The sequence below is a fragment of the Lichenostomus cassidix genome, chromosome 1 (genome assembly GCF_008360975.1).
Source record: "Lichenostomus cassidix isolate B80296 chromosome 1, HeHo_3.0, whole genome shotgun sequence".
NCBI classification, from domain to species: Eukaryota; Metazoa; Chordata; class Aves; order Passeriformes; family Meliphagidae; genus Lichenostomus; species Lichenostomus cassidix.
Window position 1 is genome coordinate 96,617,052 of NC_139479.1, and position 21,068 is coordinate 96,638,119.

At 36.8% G+C, this 21,068-nt stretch overlaps 1 protein-coding gene across 3 annotated transcripts in view; it reads right to left on the minus strand.

The window, feature by feature from the left end:
* CBLB (Cbl proto-oncogene B) overlaps nucleotides 1-21,068 on the minus strand; it is a 127,358-nt gene that overhangs the window by 102,233 nt on the left and 4,057 nt on the right. For all 3 annotated transcript variants that reach the window (XM_085072640.1, XM_085072622.1, XM_085072630.1), the window contains exon 3: nucleotides 13,943-14,193. In XM_085072640.1, the coding sequence (XP_084928766.1) occupies nucleotides 13,943-14,193 (251 nt within the window). The remainder of the gene's footprint in view (nucleotides 1-13,942; nucleotides 14,194-21,068) is intronic.

Here is a 21,068-nt window from a genome sequence, read left to right on the forward strand (position 1 = left end):
TGTCCAGCAAATATAAGCACACATAAGTAAATCCCAAACTATAACACAACAACATTTTGTTCATGGCATGTAGCTTTGGAAACTATAGTAGCAAGTTATTGTTCCTGCACACAAACTGAAATGTTTGAAGTCTGCCTGTTTCAACATCCAATCTGAACTCTGCTCCTACACAGCCACCCACACACTTCAGAATCAGCATGTCCTGTCCCAGGGCTTGCCCTGCTGCCTGTATGAAACAAGATGGTTTCTCAGTTAGAGGAAGGCTTCTAGCAAGAAAACATTGAAACTTGGGGAACACAGTTTAAATACAAAAAAGTATGCCACAGACGTACCCCCATTGCTCAGTATATTAAAAAAAAGACTGATTTGACAAATAAGGGAGACACCTTTAATTCTAGACTGTTACAATGGCAGAACCTCAATCAGATGAAAGAAATTCAGTGAAACTGGAGGTCCCCAGACTCAAACATGATTACTAGAAAAACGTGGTTGCTTTTTAGCCTAGACAACAGTTACAAGCCCAAGCTCAAGGCCATCTTCTTTTACCACAAATCTCTTAAAATTCTTGAAAAATAGTGGCACCCACTATAGCTTCAGTACCCTTAATGGTAAGGTACTCTTTTAGAGTTAAGGGTCTACCATGACAATATGCCTCTAGATATATTCCATTAAATTACATAATTTTATTCAGCTTATATTCACCTGGCAAAAAGTCACATAGTGACTTGAAGACTGCAATGACTGAGATGGTGTGTAAAGTTCCAACACAGACAACTTTCATATGCAGGCTAAAATGAGGCTCTTAAAATAGTGAACTATTCTGGAAATGCTGACACATCTTTAACACTGTGAGTGGGCGCCAATATAATACACACATTGTGTACACATATGTTGCTGTCTTCCTGGGAAGCTCAACTGAAAGCCCACATGGTTGATGTGGGACAGCAGGAATGCCTCTTTGAAAGCACTCACACTGCTTATTCATAGTATCTCAAACAAAACTCAAGGCATATGGTAAAATTATGTCATTTCACAAAACAGCAGTTATGACAGTGAACAATCCTTTTGAATCAAAACTAGCCTTGACAATTCAACAAAAAACAAAAGCAACTTGATGACAGAATTTACACACAATATCACACATTTAAATAAAAATAAATCTTAAGATTTATTAAGAACTAGAATTGCAGAGGTCATAAACAGTGTAATAAAGTGAGTTACATCCATTACAAAAAGACCTACTTTAGCTGCTCTTTTTCCACTAAAGCACACACCCTCTATAGAAGGTCAGACTCCCAAAAGGGGAATGAAACAATAGATGAACCATCTGCTGTTACACAAAGCAAACTGAAAATCCAGGAATAGAATTTATGGGAGCTGTATTAAGATCAGCACTACCTTCCCATTTGCTTTCACTCCAGATTCTTAGCTAAGCTTTTAAAACCAAAAACAAACAAAAAATGCCACCACACAGGACAGTTGTAAGAGCGAGACATAGCCATACATAAAGGTAAAGAAGAGCATGAAACATCCTTTGAGACAGCTTTTCCCTTCTCTTGGCAACTCTAACCCATACACCAATTTTCCAGTGACAAATACTCTGCCTTCTGTTAATACAGCAAGTGGGTAGTATTCATGGAACTGGTGTTCCACAAGGGTGCAGAAGGATATGACAGGTATCTTAAATTGCATATCCATGAATATCCACAACTTAAACATCTTCACAGCTGTCAGCTGATTTTACTCTAAGATTTACTTGTCGTTGCCCCCTCAGTATATTTACACACATCTTATTTACACACATCAAGCACAAGGCAGACAGATCTCCTTAATAGGCTTAAAACAAGTGTGAACAAATAACTGCCCAAGGAAAAGACTGCCTTGGAAAGACTTTCTGCATATTACAATATCACCTGAAAACAAAGTGCAAATAAACAAAGGCACAGTACATTTACATGTCTTCCCAACAGGTGCCTCAAACTGGTGTAACAGATAGGACCTTTCTGTTCCATTATGTTTGAAATATTTAGCCACTAGACACTTTAAGCATGTTAAAACAGATACTAAGGTCTTGCTCTTTTTTGTTGCTTTGTTTACACAAAATTAGTTTATTTCTCTAATATTTCCCTGCCCTTTTCAGTAGGCTGGGTACACTGGGCTTATAGGTTTTGAGCAGGTGTGTCAAAAGTCCTTTCCGTCATCCATTCCAATAACAAGTTGCATTCCCAGAAATCATTTGATTTTTAAAACAAATATCCAACAGTTTGTCCTCCAAGTCAATTTAAATATATATTTTAGGATTCTAAAAAACTATGTTTATCTTTTGGGTTGCCCATGACAGTTTAGCATTAACAACACTAAATTCATGCAGCGCAAACAAATGAAAACTCTAAAAAACCTTTTGCGCTTTCACAAAAGCATTTTGTATTCATATTCCTTTTAAGCCACTAAAAAACTGCTACATGGTGTTCAAACACATCTCTTCCTGGCATTTGGATTCATTAACTATTATTTCAAAGTGACTGCTGGGATCCATGATGCTCACAGAACAGCTTCCCTCCCCCATTCTTTTCTTGCTCCCAATGGATGTAGAAAAATGAGAGAAAATAAGTCTTTCTCAGTGGCACTTAAGACAACTTCATAAGGCAAGATTCCTTTCAGACAATCATTACAAGCCTGTCAGCCATACATGGGTGCAGTTAATGAACCCACATCAGCATAGATTGGAGGACAGCTGGGTACTGACTGGGTCACCCCTGATCCATCCTGCTGAACACCCCCCGGATGAGCACTGTCTTCTTACATTACTGTGCTCTGTGAGTGATTAGAGCCCCATTCCTCACAGGGCATTAATTATAGGGATTAACAGTAAAAGGAAACACATGAACAGGATGCTACATACTTTTTTTTTTTTTTTGCTTTGAGTCTTTGTCTATTTGCTACAGCTATGAATTAAGGAGTAAAAAGGATGTGCAAAGATCTGAACAAAATAGTACAATACAGACTTCCAGTCTGCCATATTAAAGAAGGCCATTAAAAAAAAATACCGGAGGAGTGGATTTCAGCCTGCTGACATATGACTTTCTAAGCAAGACAAAAGAAATTGGCTATATACACCACATTTTCTGTATTTTCCCCAATTTCAGCACAGAATACGTATCATTAAGCTGTAAAACTACTGGAGCATTCGCAACTGGGAATGAGCTGTCAGTAAGATACAGTTATGCAGTGGATTAAAAATTCTTATGAAGTTAGAAGAGACACAAGCCTTCATCAGCACTCCTATCAACCACCATTACTCTGCTGCTGTAGCCAAAAAGCATGTCACTGTAAATACTACTCTTAATTCTAGAAAAACCTGGAAGTGCTGCACTGTAAATTAAATAATACTTACATCTAAGTGACCTACTATGACTAAGGCAGCCAGTAAGAACCAACCTAACTATAAATAAAGCATAGGTGTTCAAACTCATAACAAAGAACACTGACACAGCCTATTCCTTATGACCAACTCAATGTTATTGAGATGACCTAGCAAAAGAATAAGTGCTTTTCCTATTGCAGTGTTTCAGAGTTGAAAACTAGAACAATATTTCATTACAAAAAGACTTATTTTTTTCTAGTATTTTAAAAGCAAATACTTAGAAATGAAGAGAGAAAAACAAGCTAAGTTACAACATAGACATCTCCTTTATTGCTGGCACATTAGGCAAGCAGATGTTCTTAACAGAGACTGTCATTTTTAATGACAAACAACAGTTGGAACACAGGTTCTCCACTTCAAGATTTCCACAACAGGCTGTATATCTGAACAAACAGAAATATTTTCAGGCTCTATTTGTTGTATTATATCTTACTTGAACATGCATAACATTTATAGAGTATTAAATACATCTTACACAATTCTACCCTAAGTGCCCTGATGGAAAGCTTACATACCATATTTGCTGGAACTTTTAACTTTGACTTTTAAAAAAATTATTTTTCTTCTGTCAAAACTAAGCATTCTTCAAAAAATAAGAATGGTGCTCAGGGATTTTGATATTAAGCCTTAAGTAATCTAGTAACACAATTTAACTTTTCACAAGTTACACAATGACTAATTCTCTGTAGCCCCATAAGCTGTTTAAAATGCTGACATGAAAACATCTGAAGGTATTCCTCTTCATCTTTTCACACTCTCCCACTAGAGAGCAGTTAGAATTAAAGGCCTGCTCTAGAATATACACCTGTAAGGTCTCACCAATTAAAGACTGCTTTAAAAAAAGATTAAACCGTGTTCTAACGAATGTTCTTGGGTACAAGACATTTTATTACTGACCCTGTATTTCATACTTCCCATGACAGACATTCATAACTCAGAATCAACTCTGAGATGAGTTCACAAAATATTCTGTTGGCTAAGGACCATTCTCCATTGGAACAATTTGAAAACAGATGCTAATACATTTGTCTGTCTTACATTAATGCCCTTTAACTTGTAATGGGAGGGAAATCTTTTCTCATGCAGTAATTTCTTAAAAAGATACCGTACTGCCCAAAAGGTCCTATTTTAAGAGTGATAACTAACAAATTAACTTATCTCCTCTTAAAACGTAGTAGGATTTCTGACATAGAGTCAATGAAGGTGTTTGGGTTTTTTCAGGACCAATAAAGAAGTTAGTAAAAGCTTTTAGGATATCACAGAGGCCTAGCACACACACAAAAAAGAAACAATTAAAATCACAATTTTTTTTTATTATTGCTGTAATCAAGACCAGAATTTGTCACAAAATAATCCTCTACACAAGCTGGGGAGTGATCATGGATTTTTTACAAAGTATGAAGGTTTCGCTTGTTTGAACGCATGTCCTGGTTCCAGGCAGAGCAGGGTTAATTTTTGGCAGTAGCTGGGATGGGGGCATGGCCAGGACCCAATGTTATTCCACACCACCTCAGGTCATTGCCTTCTGCTCAGAGCGGTGGGAATGCTGGTCCTGAGCCAGAGGGAACATGGCTGCAGTCGGGTTGAACTCTGCGCTCTCCCTTTTGTACACTTTTGTTATTATTGTTACTGCTACAGTTCTTTTTCTTATCTCATTGCTGCTTCCAGTAAATTGTTCCCATCTTTGCCTTCTGTGCCTCCACAGCTGCAGCAGGGTGGGAGAGGGGAAAAGGAGGGCAGCAAGGGGCAGCATGTGGTTTGGGGTTTGTGGGAATAGTAAATTGGGAAGTATCTTTCCTAAATCATGAACATAACTTAGTGAACAGGTATTAGAAATGAAAAGATGAACACTGGACCTCAGATATAATTAATCAGTATTTACAGGAGATATTTATTTTATGTGCTTATAAACAAGCCCATGGATCCCTTTCTTTCTGCAATCAGTACCTTGTGTCTAATCCAATCCTGCAACATGTGAAATACTTTCTCAAGAGTCTTGATATTCTCCACTCTTGGTCATATCAACATAAACAGACAGTGCAATACTTTAGACTGAAGCTCGAGAGAGATGCAGCTAATTAGGATCAGATAAGACTTCCATAGCTGATTATTCAGTATTCCTCCCCACCAGGAGATATTTGCATTATGCAAGGAAGGTGTAAAACTGGGGCTAATATTTAAAATGAGATATGGTTGTGGATTTTAATTCTACAGACACAGCTGTTCAGCATCACAGACTAAACAAAGTAAGGTTCAACCTACTACTAGTGATAACATAAGTAAGAATTGTGGAATAAGTAAGGTAATCTTCACACATTTTTGCTACAGGACATAGGAATCATTTCCCTTTTTATTGTTACTTCAAATTTCAAAGTCATATAGTGTCGTTTTATCTTAGGGGAAAGCAGGAACGTGTTTTGTGAACTCTCCCACAATGGTATCAAGTAGAACAAAAAAATGAAATTTAATTATTTTTCCCAAAAATTTTTCTCCCACTGTACAGTCACAGAGCTTGCAAAAAAATCAGCTAGTAACAGTAAAAGACTAGCTCATCAGGTGGGCTGCCCAGGTGCCCAGAGCAATCCTGACATATACAATGCATCAGATACTATGCCAAAATTACACCTCCACTGTTTGACCATTCAAGAATTATAAATTAAAGTCCTCTTACAGAGAGATTACAACAACCTTACCCATACAGAAATTAAATTTAGTTCAAACCATATGCTACTGTGTACTATAATCTTTCATCATATACCCCAGAAATGCGTTTCTTAGGCATCTGGTCTATGTTTTCCCTTTAGTTTATCGTCCTACATCATACTAGGAAGAAATACAGTTAAATCTACCTCTACATCAGATACACCAGAAGAAGTAAAGTAATTATTATGACAAAGTATTACTAAAATGAACAATTACTTCTTCATCAATTTTCTGATCTGTCAAGATATTTGCAAGAATAAAGTCAATATACTATTCAATATGTATTTCACTTCACACAATGATAAAATTAGGTAATGAAACAGATTATGGGGAAATCTTCCATTACGAGAGAGGATGGCTCTTTAATTCCAACATGAAATCTGAGCAAATGATGGTGAAAGTACTCAATGTTTTATCATATGCTAGAGACAAATATAAAAGCATTTCAATAATGAATGCCTTGGTTGCACTCAGCCCAGAGAGATCAAAAATGTTTTTAGTCATCTACATAATGAACAAGACACTGATGACAATCACCTGTTTGCTTGCTCAGGGAGTTATATCCCTCATATAAATTCACTTACTGACTTTTTTTCCATTTGCACTATGTGTTAAGATGTGCTTCTTTTCAGAGTTTACTCTTGGTCCTTTCCATGTACTACTCATCCTGTTTGGATTTTTTTTAACAGTTGTATTCATTGCACAGTCTTGTGTAAATATCACATTATCTTTCAAATCAAGCAAATTATATTCCTAAACCAGCTCAAGAGAACATGCTTTAAAATCACTTGGAATTGCCCAATATAAAAGAATGAAATATGCCAACATATTCATCTTACAAGCACCAAAACTGTTTTGTGCAGACAACAGCAAAACTACATTTTTAACCACAAATCCTTGCTCCTCCAATGTAAATTAACAATATTAAAGCTTTGCCTCATTCTAGAGCACGCACAGTATTATTGCAGAATCTGTAAAGACAAGGTTAACTTGCAAATGTGCAGCCACTTATAAAAAGACTTGCTAAATAATTATATTAACTCTGTTATTTTTAGTATGATTCAAGTAAATTAAATTTATTAATACTGAAGCAAAGAACAGAATAGGAAGGAAAAAACACCTTAGGTCAAGTGACCACAAAGTATTTTTAAAATTACATGACGTTATCAAAGTACTCCCTGGTATGCCAGATTTTAATGAATGGAATAGGGTAGCTCCACCCATCAGCTTTTCCATCAATATCCCACTGTGTCACCTTTGATTTGAAATAAAACTTCAACTGTGTTAATCAAAACAGTTACTGCCACTTTTTCAGATGAAGATTATTTCTTTCTCTGTACAGGTTAGTGAAACTGTCTTTACTATAGGTTTGATACATAGCAAGCATATCTTATAAGCTGTTTTTTTGATCAAGCATTTCTTGGACAAAAGGATTACCACTACAGCACATTTGTTTCTATAAACTGGCTTTACTTTACTTTCAAAGACCTTCTATTGACTAAACAGCAAGTGTAGCACTTGAAAGTGATTATGCCCAACTTCTTTTTCGTTTCTTCATAGAATAAAAGCAGACCTTTATTCTTTCATGTTTCTAATTTTTAATGGAAAACAATGCCACAGAAAATTAGGAAAAGGAAACCATTTATTTTTATAGCCTCAAAATAAAATTAGATGTGCTTGTAAGTTTGGGCATGTATTTCATAGAAATGGATCCTTTCTTCTATAAGTTTTCTCTTGTTCCTGCTCGCATGGCAAGCAGCTTCCATCACGTAGGCTAGTGTTGAAGGAGTCCTAAAACAAATACCTCATCACTGAATATAGAATACTTATGACATAGAGAAGCAGAGACCAAATTTTCTAAAAATCAAATGCACATAGAAAAGTGAACAATGAAAGATGCATTTAGGTCTATTACAGGAGCCTTTCTTTCCACATGTGAAATTCAGGAGTCACTGCTGTCTGCTCTTCAAAGAGTCCCCAAGTTGCTAACTTGGGCTTCATCATACCTGAAAACACAGCCCTATTTATAGTTGGTGACCATGGCCTGCCCCCACAAGCACAGCTGCTCCCTATAGAGACCATGCAGGCAAGCATGTGGAAGGGATGTGAGATACAGAGCTGTTGCAGACCAGAAAAGGGTATGGCAATAAAGGGATTCCAGACATCTCTGGCCAAAAGTGCTGTATGTTCAGAAAACCACTCATTTCTCCCAGCTCCCTGTGCCATCCTATATTACATTCTAAAGATGAATTGAAATCATGTAGAAAACTATGTCAGTTGAGACATTGAAACAGTCATATTGCATAATCCTAGCAGCAGAACTATCACTAGGTTTATCATAAAGGAAGCTAATATATGGAAAGCCTGCAGGACTGATTCCCCTAACTGTGCTTTTTGAGAGTTTCACACCTGCCCAAAGTGGGTATAAATGGTATGGCACCTTAAAATTTGGTAATGGCATCATGCACACTTTCAAAGGCATAAATAATTATACAAAAGACAATAAGGAAAATACCAGACTGTGTATATCCCCTTACAACCAGCTGAATTCTACTCAGACATGACTGTCAACACCACATTACTTGTAAGATGATGTCTGAAAGAGACCTTGCACTAAAAGAAAATGCTGTTTGATTTTATAAGAGTAAAAAGCAAAAGACAAAGTGCACATATCTCTCCTCTACACAACTAGATATGAATCAAGGATCTAAATCAATTATAAGAATTCACAAGCCATTATTTTTTCATTAGGATCTTTTGTGGTTTTAAAATCCTTGTCTTCCTCTGCAATCTGAAAAAATAGTTCCCTCTAAGTAACTCTGGTCCTAATACTTCCTTTGTTCTCATTTGACAACACCCACCCCCAGGCAGTGAAGATGATAAAAAAAACCCATCTAAAATTTAAATACTGCTTTACAACAACTGCAGTCACACAGCCTGTTTGCATTTATGCTGAGAACAAGCTGTCATAATACTGCCCTACCATTTGTAACCTCCACGTGTTCTCACCTGCCCTCTGCAACAAGAGTCTCTTTGTCTGAAAAGTGTTTGTGTAACATTCCTTTTTTAATTTAAACTAGAATCAAAAATAGCAAATGGCTTGGGCTTCACCAAGTCTGCACTGAAGCTCAACTACTCATGTGGGTCAGGTACACCAAAGGGTTTATTAAAGCTGTTTGGATCACATCTGGTTTTACATCACATCTAAGGAAAAGGAGGGGAGAAGAGGGTGGAAATTCTCACCATAACATAAAAGCTGAAGAAAAAAAAAATTCATTGCATTTCCTCCTCCCATGCAACCCCATCTAATCAGTCATGTACTCACTTTTCCTCAGAAGAAGCCTCTTTATTGGAGGCTATTTATTGTAGCCAAGTTCCATTCCCAATCATCTTATTATATGCTATACATTGAAAGAGAAAGTGCCCTCTTTCCTCTAGGGACACCACAGGAGCAATGAGCCAACACCCCAGAAGACTTTCAAGGAGAATAAGGCAACTTCTTTTACTAAAAATCTAGTGAAGGAATCATCTAAAAACACAGGTAAATAAATACAAGAGGGGAAAAAACAAATACTAGATTCCTTTTCTCAGCTACAGCAAGATTACAGTAAAACAGTCAATATATTTTATCTCTAAGATGTGTTGAGACACGAGTTTAAGTTTCAGAGTTTACATATGTTAAGAAACAGATTGATGATATGTATAGCTTAACTCAGCTCAAAATTTACTGGAGACCAAAAACTACATAATATGCTTGGAAAATGGAACAAATCACAGGATTTGTGAAGGAACCCATAATTTTATGCAACAATTACCAAGTTATCCATGTGATGTCAACCAAAAGCCAAAACTGGCTCTATCAAAGGGCCATTAACATCCTTTTCTGAATGAAGACTCAAGAAGAATATAAAAATTCTGCACCACCATTTAAACAAGTTGTACAATAGAGAAACACGTAATTTGAATCAGGACAGCAAATGGCCAGATGCACAAAAGAATTTAGTAAGATTTTCAATACAGAAACAGAAGTGGGTTTGTGATCACCTTGAAGGACTTCTTTGACTCTGACTTTTTCTACATGCATGCCTTTCTACACTGACCACAAAACCACCACAGGTCTTCTCCTCTTGCCATCTTCATCCATACCACCCAGTACTTCAGAAATAGCCATCTTTCATCTTCCATGTCTGGACAATCACTTTAAAACAAACAGTCAACTGACTCTGGATGAACCAAGGAGTATTAAAAGATCATTAAAAGTAAGTGTACTCCCTGGTTTTATCCTTTCCTGCCTCCCCTCATATGAAGGGCCTATAGCAGAAGGCATGCAATATTAAAAGTCAGTGAATAAGTTCCATTTCAAGACATGTTCTTCTAAGGATATGATTAACCCGAAATCACAGGAAACCTCCCACCTGTCTCCATTAGTAAGAAGTGAAGATTGTGTCCAGCACCTTGAATGAATCCAAATGTAATCTCCCCGCTGCCACTTTATTCCTCCTGTAGTCTTATTATAATAACTTAGGTGCTTTATTTCTACACCTGGCTAACACATTTGTCTCAAAAACTGCCATTCTATAAAGTTCTTACTTTTTCTGGTTGCATAATTCTGGAATGCAGCAAGAGGGAAGGAAGTTGGGACTTCACAGAGATGATACTTTCCAGCTTTAGTTTACTTCCTGACAAACAAAGGGCACAAAGAAAAGGAACGGGGGGAAAAAAAAAGGCAACTCCAAAACCCTCAAAGACACAAAAAGCCTTTTAAAAGTAGATGTACCTAAACCAGTAATTCTATTAAGCTTGTGTTAATAACCTTTTAAAAAGTAAAATCTGTGACAAAAAGATCTTAAAATTACTTCATTCCTAGAAAAACTTCTGTGCAGCCTATATCTAGTACAGCTTACAGAACTTACTGGACATTACACCTTACTTCATTAAGCAAGAAGACTAAAAGGACATAATTTTGTAGAAAACACCATACCCAGAAGATAAATGCAAAAAGCACAACAAACAAACCTGCAAACCCTATTTTCCATTCCTAGCAAGACTCATCCAATAGAATACAGAATGACAGCACCAACTACTCTTAAATGGCTATCATATGTATTTGATATGGAAACAAGATACCGTGCTAATTAGGTTGTGTACAAATGGCTAACACAAAAGCTTACACTGTGTTAGCGCTGCTTCTCTAACTTGGTTCATCTGCAGGATCTTTGAAAACTAAAATTTATGATCAAGTATTCACAATAGAGTAATTTTGGTGTCACCACACAAACAAAACCACATCTATGTTGGCACTGGTTCCTAAATGTACCATCACTATAGAAGTGAAGATTAGTCAATAATGCTAATAGATTAAAATTATGCCATTTGAATTTATGAAGAATGAAGCATATATCTTTTCCATGATGCCCAAAACAGAATACAACTGAAAACCACATAAACTGTTCAGGTGCCAACATTTGCCATACCTTTTTTTAAGATTTACTATTTCCCAATATTTCTACTACAAATTGACTACTTCAATTTGACAGTTGTTTCAGAAGCATTTTCAAAAACACACTCTTTAAATGTTCACTCCTACAATTGCATTATAATGCTAACAAATAAGGTTAATGCAGGCATATTTGGAAGCAAAGAAGCTGAACAAATTAACAACTTCTTTTGCCAAGTTACCTAGAATTAGCATGATTAAGTACGTTGAAGCACTGCTTAGATACTTAGTCATATGGCTCAGCAAGTAAGTGTACCCTCAACAACTTAAAACTAGGACACGTACAGATTAAGTATCACCAGTAGATAAAAGAAGATGTACTGAAATCATAAAGATATAGACTTGGAATGACAAGGGTCAAGAGTTAATGAAATAATGCCTACAATTTTTTTGTTGAAGTATTCTGACATACAGTCAGAAATGCAATTTGTGTAGGAAACACAACTAACAATTTGAACGCAAGGAAAACATTTCTATCACACTCCTTTTCTCAAGCTCTGAACTCCATCAGTTAGGCAAAACAAGATAGCTGTCACCTTCTGAAATACTAATTTTAAAAGCCTGAAGTACTTGTTGTGGTTCAGTGCATTTTGTTAGTACAATTTGTTTTAAAATCCCTCCTCTCCAACCATCTCACAAGAATGGCCCAAATAAACAGTAAATATGCTAACTACACCTTCTTCAAAAACTCTTTGCCTCACAAAAGACATCTTTCTATCACTGCTGTCACCCTAATGCAGGAAATTAAATGGGTAACTGGAAAGAAGCAACTCTAGCAACTAGACACAATTACTAAGATACTATCTGAATGATTGTACAGAGCTTACAGGAAGTAGTTTGAAAAAGTGACACTGGAACTGGCTTTAACTTCTGTGAACTTTAAGCAAACTTTTAACTAGATTAGGGTTTCATACGACACAGGTAAGTCAAACAAAACCTGCTTATATAATCCAACCACTTCTATCAAATTTCCCTTACCAAAACAAGTTCATATTTCCTTTGCAACACAGCAACTTCTGTACATACATCAAATGGGGTATGTAAAATAAGTAGAGGTAGGGTCAGTGCTGAACAACTCTTCCAAGAGTTCTGGTAAGAATGCATCTACAGTGAAAACATTGCTTTACGTACTTGCAAATTCAAACAAAAAGCATTAATTCATCAAAATCTTTACTGACCACTGAAACAGTTTAAACAGTGTGTTTTGCTCCTATGGGAGCATTTTTGCCTGAGTATACTCAAAACTGGACAGTCTTAAAGTACTTTAAAAAAATTCCTTAGATGTCAAGCAACGTTCAGACACCCTACCAAGCCCAAAAGACTACCACAGTAGACTGAGTAGCTATAATCATTGCCAAAGATCTGGAAGGAACATATGTATAATTCAAACATAACAGCAGTGACATTTACAAGAATGTAGACATTTCACTGCTTCTACAGACAATTTCACCAGCTGTAAAACTATACTACAACCAGGCCTGCCTCAGAGCTCAGGTGCAGACAAAGAGCAGGAATTCAATCCTCCATTCACTTGATTTCTCATTCCCCACTATCTCCCTGAAAAAGAGGAGAAAGCTCATCATCTCCTTTATTTGAATAGATTTAGAGTTATACCACACATGGTAAAGACTAATGGCCACAACACTGTTATATCCCCCTCCTCCCAAAACAAGACTGCAGATCTTGCACAGAATTCAAGTGTTATTTTTTAAAATATTAGGCAATCAAATAAAATATTAAAAACCTCTTCAGTTACCACCAACAGTACAGATAAAGTGGACGTTAATTCCTTTTATTAAAATTGAACCATTGCAAATCAGGAATCCATTAGGTTTCTGAAAAGGTTTCTTAGCATGAAACCAACATGATCATTACCTTACCATAACATCATGCAATATCTGAAAAATGTGAATATTGTTTTGCTTCATTCCATCACTTGTGAAAACTCTAAGTCAGTATCCATCCATTCCCAAAGTTTAAGGAACTAGAGTAGTGAGAGAGGTCAAGCTCAATCCGAGTTAACAGTCATTCTCTCTACCACAAGAGAAACTACATACTCTAAGGTCCTGTGAATAACTAATTACAATGAAATGAATGTTTTATGAAGGAAATGCACTTGGTTTTAAAGGTCACAAAGTGACAGATAAGAGCATACAGTGAAACAAATCCAGCAAATTACTGATTGACCTGCAGGGTCAATGAATCCAAGCAATAAATATTTCTGCTCTTTGAATAATTAAAAATGTCAAAACACAATGGCTGCAGACAGTGTTAAGAATGCAGATAGACCAGACAATCTACTTAAGTATTTCACTTACCTGTCCTGTGACTGCTCCTCATACATTCTTTCCTTTCCTTCTTTGAAGAGTCTTATAGCCCGTTTTGATTTTTTCATAAGACTGTCAATGTAGATTTTAAAATACTCATTCTCACTGAGTTGTGCAAGTTTCTGGTTGTCATCATATTTACTCAGTATAAGTCGCAAATGTTGGTAAGTGTCAGGTAGAATGTCAAGTATATAAGGTGGGCTGTTTTTGAGTTGAAGCTTTGGGTTTTGGCACAATCTTACCTATAAGCAAAAACAAGAGAATGTAAAATACAAGAAACATATTGGGACAAAAACTGATTTGACATCTTCAAATTTATAGGATGTAACATACTTCTCTAACCTCCAGTCACAAAGAATTAAATCTTACTTCATTTATATTCTGTGAAATTCCAACATAGTCTGTAATGTCAAAAGAGGCAAAATTTTACTTAATCTTCTCACATCTATAAAAAGCAAACAAGCTTACCTACATAGTTTGTGGATTTGCCCTTAAAGTACGTCTTTGCCTGCCTAATATATGCTAAGGAGCATATCAAAACACAGCATGCAACAAATGCCAAGAGCAGTACTTTCACACAGATGTGTTTGCTGCAGGTTAACTTACCTACGGATATTTAAGTATCTACTAAGAACTGACATAAATTACTTTGTCATCTGCTGGCTCTCTTTTTTTTTATCCAACAATATAACCTCTTAGACCCTAGGGAAATTTAATTTTGAAAGCTCTGCATGTAAGAAACTGAACTGTGACAGTGGTTCTAAAGTTATTAGCTACAACAGACAGACTTTAAGTCATTCAAAAACAGATACTGTAAACCGGGAAACAAAATATTATCAACTCATTGTTTTCCAGCTCCTGGCTGTAACAGAAGTTCAGTGCTTTGTTCCCGGCTGGATGAGGAGATGCCCACCAAAGCTTCTCTCTCATTCCCATACTCATAATGAAAGGCTCAGAGATCAAGACAAGGGATAGGGAGAGATCATTCACCAAATACTGTCAGAAGCAAAATAGACTAACTTGGGAAACTTAATTCATTTTATTACCAATCAAATCAGAGTAGGGTAACAAGAAAATAAAACCAAACCTTAAAAACACATTCCACCTACCACTCCTTTTCTCCTGGGCCTAAATTTATTCTCAACTCTACCTCCTCCCCCCACAGGAGCACAGAGGGATGGTGAATGGGAGATGTGGTCAGTTCATCACACCTTGCCACTGCCACTCCTTCCTTCTCAGAGGGAGGACTTCTAGCACTCTTCCCTTGCTCCAGACAGGGGTCTCTCCCACAGGAGACACTTGTCCTTGAACTTCTCCAGTGTGAATCTTTCCCACAGACCATAGTTCTTCATGAACTCTAGCACGGGTCCCTTCCACAGGGTGCAGTCTTTCAGGAACAGGCTGCTCCAGCACGGGTCCTCTTCAGGGTCAAAAGTCCTGCCAGCAAACATGCTCCAGTGTGGGCTCCTCTCTCCATGGGGCCACAGGTCCTGCCAGGAGCCTGCTCTAGCATGGGTTCCTCACAGTGTCACAGCCTCCTTCAAGCATCAACCTGCTCTAGCCTGAGGTCCTCCACAGACTACAGTGAATGTCTGCTCCACTGTGGACCTGCATGGTCTTCACCATGGGCTGCAGGGGAATCTCTGCTCCAGCACCTGGAACACCTCCTCCCCCTCCTTCACTGACCTGGGCAGCTGCAGAGTCATTTCTCTCACATCTTCTTACTCCCCTCTTCTCTGGCTGCCATTTGCTTCTGCACAGTAGCTTTTCTCTGCTCTTCCTTAAGACATTACTCCAGAGGCACCACCACCGTTGCTGATGGGATCAGCCTTGGCCAGCAGTAGGTCCATCTTGGAGCTGGCTAGCACTGGCTCTGTTGGACATGGGGGAAGCTTCTGGCAGTGTCTCAGAGGAACTACCCCTGGAGCCCCTCTACTACTAGAACTTTGCCACTTAAACCAAATACTAGAAGAAAACATTTCGCTGGACTTGGAATCATAGTGATCCTAAATGGCACAAATATTAATTGAATATAAATTACTCAAAGAATAAGTTCAGACTAATTGAATACTTTTATTTGAATTTAGTCTACACTGGAAATGTTTCTGGAGGAGAAAGTACTCTTTGTTACCTACACACCCTTAACTTAACAAGGTTGGAATTGTCTCCTGGTTATCTAAATTTTCTCATAGTTTGTTCTGTAATGTTCTGTTCTAGAAAGAAAACAGATCAAAACTAACAGGTAGTTTTTGAGTGCTGCTGCACTGAGCTATTCAGGCTCAGCTAAAACATTGCAGAGGGACACATTCTAGACATGTGTGTGCAGCTGTACATATGCAAATACTTATGAAAAAAATTAAGACCATGTGGTATAAAAGTTTTATAGGCATCATTTGGAGATTGCCACATTATATATTAGTGACTTTGACATTCTTTTGAGGTAACTAACGAGGTTATAAAAACATCTTGATACTGCTGAAAGTAGATTCCTATTCCTACGAATCTATCAACTTGAAGAAAGTGCAGTCTTGAGCATTTCTGGGCAAGAGGGGAACAAACTTGTATCCTACAACACTCACCTCTGTAAACTCAAAGCTGTATCACTATTGCTGACCTCTCCTGCAATTTCTACATCTACACCATGAAGAAATTCACTGCCTTAAGACTGTTGCCACTAACAGACCTTCATGCACCGCAAACAGCAAAGCAAACACATACTAGCTTCTCACACCCTGAAACGTATACAACACAAAAACACAACCAGGCAATTAGACTGAGGTAATAGGGGTCATAATTAGGAAAGCGGAGATAAAGTGGACAAAAGTCAAGCACTAAGTTTTTTAAAAGTCTAGCATCATTAGAACAGTTGTAAGTACTATAGAAATGTTAACACCATTCAAAACAGTATCTAAAACATGACACCTGCAATAGTTCCCCTCATTTCATTGATTGTTATTTTAGTAATTTCTATTATTCTTTTAGACCAAGTAACACATCAGGAAGCCTTCTAGTATGTTGTAGAACAGCCCTTATCCCAGAGAAATTTACATTTCAGTAGGGAAAACAAAAAGGGAAGCAGGCAAATATGAATACATAAGCTGTTCAACATGCTGAAGAGGGGCTCAGAGACTGAACACTAACAGTTTGGTATTTCTAGATGCAAAGTTTCACAGCAAGCTCTCAAATAACTTAATGGCTTATCAAGGAACTGCTTTAAGTTGAGAACAAGCTGGAAGGAAACAAAAAAAAGCAAAGCATAAAGATATTTGTTTATCTCTTAACCAGGTAATGAAGTATGAGACTGCAATCCAGAACTGCAAGAGACTTTGAAACTGAAAATAACTTGTTTATGTGATAAAGATAAGGTCAGCAGGACTTAAAAAAAGGGACAACAGGGCCCTAGTTGTGGGTTAGGAGATGTCTAAAGCAGGATTCGCAAAGACTAAAGGTTGGATACGATGGCATTCTTTCAAGGTCAGAAAAGCACTGAAGTTAAGCTGACAGTTAGAATTCTCTAAGGAGGTTTCAGAAACACGGGCAAAGAATCTTACATGTGTAGATAGACCCGAAAATCATCCATGCAGAGACATACATGAATTTCTTTTAGTAGAAGAGTTAGAAGAACTGGAATCCCAAATGCAGAAGTGAAAACCTTTATGAAAAACAGACTTTTTTCCTCTGAACTTTCAGTTCACTGTGATTTCTGATTTAGTAAAAAACTTGAAACCAGACAGACATTCTTCACAAGACCAACTACAGGTGACACAAATCTATCACTGGTCAGGCCTTACAATTTTCTGAAGTAACAAGCACAAGGAAAAAAAAAATCTGAAAGATCAAAATGTTTATTCAGAGAAAAACGTCAGCAATGAGACCAGACCACAAGCAGAGACTGCTGCAATCATTTTGAATTACTTATTTATCCTAACTTTAATCTCATGAACAAAGAATAAATTATTTTTCTGAAGTCTATCTTTCCAATCAGATGTGTCAACAAACAAAATATAAGTGGTTTCATATATATTAGAAATACCATTAAAAATATAAAAACAACAAGAAAAAGCAAATTGCTTATGCTGGTTGCTGTATTTTCATCAGCCAGTCCTTTCAACTATAGAAAGAGAATACCCAATAATAAGGAAGAACTAGTTTCTCCTTCAGAAGTGCTAGAAAGTTTTCTTCAGTATCACATCATTAGATCTAAGATGGTTTACAATGCTTCACTTGCTGCTGTATTTGGAGAGATAAATACAGCACATTACCAGAACCTAACATTTTAGAACGAGCTTTTAAGAAAGCCACACAAAAATTCTTCTACACCTTCACTAGTTTTATGCATTATAATTGAAAAAAATACTACTATTAAGTTCAAGTAAGTGATCCACTAAAGTAGGGTAAGGTTTTCTTTACTTTATAGAGTACACAAGGCTTCAGTTCAAAGGAAGTTATTCTGTAAAGAGATGGTTGGTAAACCATATGGTTTCCAGTCAGGATGTCCTGACACATACCACAGCAGTTCACAATTAAAAGTAAGCAATAAGAAATGACACCTGCTGATGCAAAAGATTTGCCAAGATGTTTCTTCAAAAGAAAACAGAACTCAAACACAAAAAAACCCCAACACCCCGAAAATAAAGACCTCTATGCTGCACTTTACAAGGAAACTCTCACCAACACATGAGAAGAGGACATGAATCATGTCACTGTGTAATTTTTGTATTGTTTTGATTGGAAGTAAGCATGTATGTATTTAGCAATCACTCAGTGTAAAAAATGAAAAGCAGTAAGCGAGTTAGTAAAAAATGTCTCTTTTATTGAGGCAAACAGAGACAAAATTAAGCTCCTTTTACTAGCTCACACTCAGGGGAAATCCAAGTACTTAATCCAGAATCACAGAAACAATAAGAGTGCAACTCTGTGAAAAACTGAGGCATTATCCTAATCTAACAGAAACTGATTTTGAAACAGTTAACTCTGGAACTTCCAGACAAGTTAACTCTAGTTCCTTTGCAGAAAAAACATCTACCGCCTCTTCCCTCCTCTCCTCCCCCACCCCTAACCAAAATAAATGCCACTACTCATGACACTTTTGAAGATATTTGACTTAAATTATAAAGCATCATTTCACAGCATCATCAGAGATGAGAGTAGTGGAGGCCTATTGTACATAGACAAGTAATTTCTTGCTAAAAACTATCTTCTATTCACTTTTTGAAGTGAAGTTGAAAGCCCTGGACTCATTTGACAAAAGGACCCTTGTTTAAGCAAAGTCCAGCAGCCTTAACACAATCTGTTTAAACACCTAATGCTAGTCAAAGACAATACAAGGAAAGTAACTCAGCTAAAACAGAACAAGTATCTAATGAGTAGGACATCCGCCTGACACTGTTTTCAGCTGCAGTGAATGCACTAGAACAATTGGAGCATCAGTGCTCACACACTTCCAAACTGCCCAACTGAACAAGTCTTCTGCCATGCTGAACAAAATAGTCAAAGAATTAGAAAACACTTTGACACATCACAAACAGCATAAAGGTAGCTCTGCAGTTATGATACCATAACAATTCTTCAAAAATCCACAACAACCAATGCAACCAACAATGAATTCTGAAAAACTTAATCAGGAGGGGCTAGTAAGGAAAATGGTCAAAGCTTGAACATTATGCTTCTTCAACATAGATTTCTTCCTTCCTGAAGTTACCTTAACTGCAATGCATTCCATTTTCCACAGAAATAAAGCTCTCATCAGAATATAAGCAGAGGTGACCCAATCACCAGTCTTTTTGCCTGAGAATACAGAAAGTGCTTGTTCAGCTACCACACTGAACTATATGTTTCCATACTGGAAGAACAAACAATAGCAATGCTGATTCCACATACACATAAGGACAGTTGACTTTGGAGGGTGATTCTACTTTCTTCCAATTAGAAAGAGGGAAGCTTCTGTTTCTCTGTTTAATTTTTTATTCTTTTTCCATAAGCAGTGTAATGCAGGACATAAGCCTAGCAACTTTGACCACAGAATCAATTACATAAAGTTTTGCAAAGAACAACCAATGCACACAGTTTCAACTACCACATTCTGTATACTTAGATGCTGACAGATGTTAATTTAAAGAAAACCACAGTACTAAGCTGCAGAGGTAACACAGCCTTTACTCACTAAGTCAATAGTATAAGCTTTGGAGATGCACTCTAGTTTGCTCTTAAATAATTACTAAATAGCAAATCAATGCCATCCGCATTTATACAGTCAGAGTCAAGCAACTAGTGGGCAATGACAGGGACCCAAATAGTTTAGGCAATGTTGTTAATCTTCATGGTAGAAAATCAAATTATTTCCAGGCCCAATGTGTAAGAGGAATGAAAAATGATTGAAAGTTGATGAAATATATCTGTTTTAAAAATCTTGTACAGAATGTGTCACAATTTTATCAGCTTGAATCCCACAAGAGTGAAGCATGAAAAAATAGTACTGACAGCTCTAAATAGCCCAGGCAGTAAACTGACCTAACTACTCTGATGTTTACATAGAAGTAATTCTCTCCCAAAGTTGGTCTCAACATACCATTATTCTCTAATAACAATACATGGCTAGGAACTAGGTTTTAAAAGCCATTAGGTTTACAATCTCAGAAAAAAAAATCTCATGTAATTTATGCACAGTTTGAAGGAATACGTGAGTTATTTGTTAACAATATTCATTTTTCATTTATTTACAGGATACAAACTTTCTAAAATACACATTATGCTTTAAAAACAGTAATTCACGTCCTACAACTCCAGAGATACATGGTCAACTTTCATATACAATGCAAGCATTGGAAAGCAAGATTAGCCTTCCAAACCATAAAAGCAATATTATCCTTTCCATTGCACAGGAATTAAATGAAGTATTTTTGGTTCTTAATGGTAAAGCTACTGCTTCCCCATGAAAAAAGCAGCAGGGAAACTTGACATTGATGCTAAAAGTTGCTTCCCCTTTAATAATGCAGTTAGTATTGTAAATTCACATTAAAACAAGACATACCAATAAACCACAAAATGTACAGATCCCAGGGCATTAAGTATAAAAAGAAAAGAGATATAGAGAGATAACAATTTACATCCACTGACT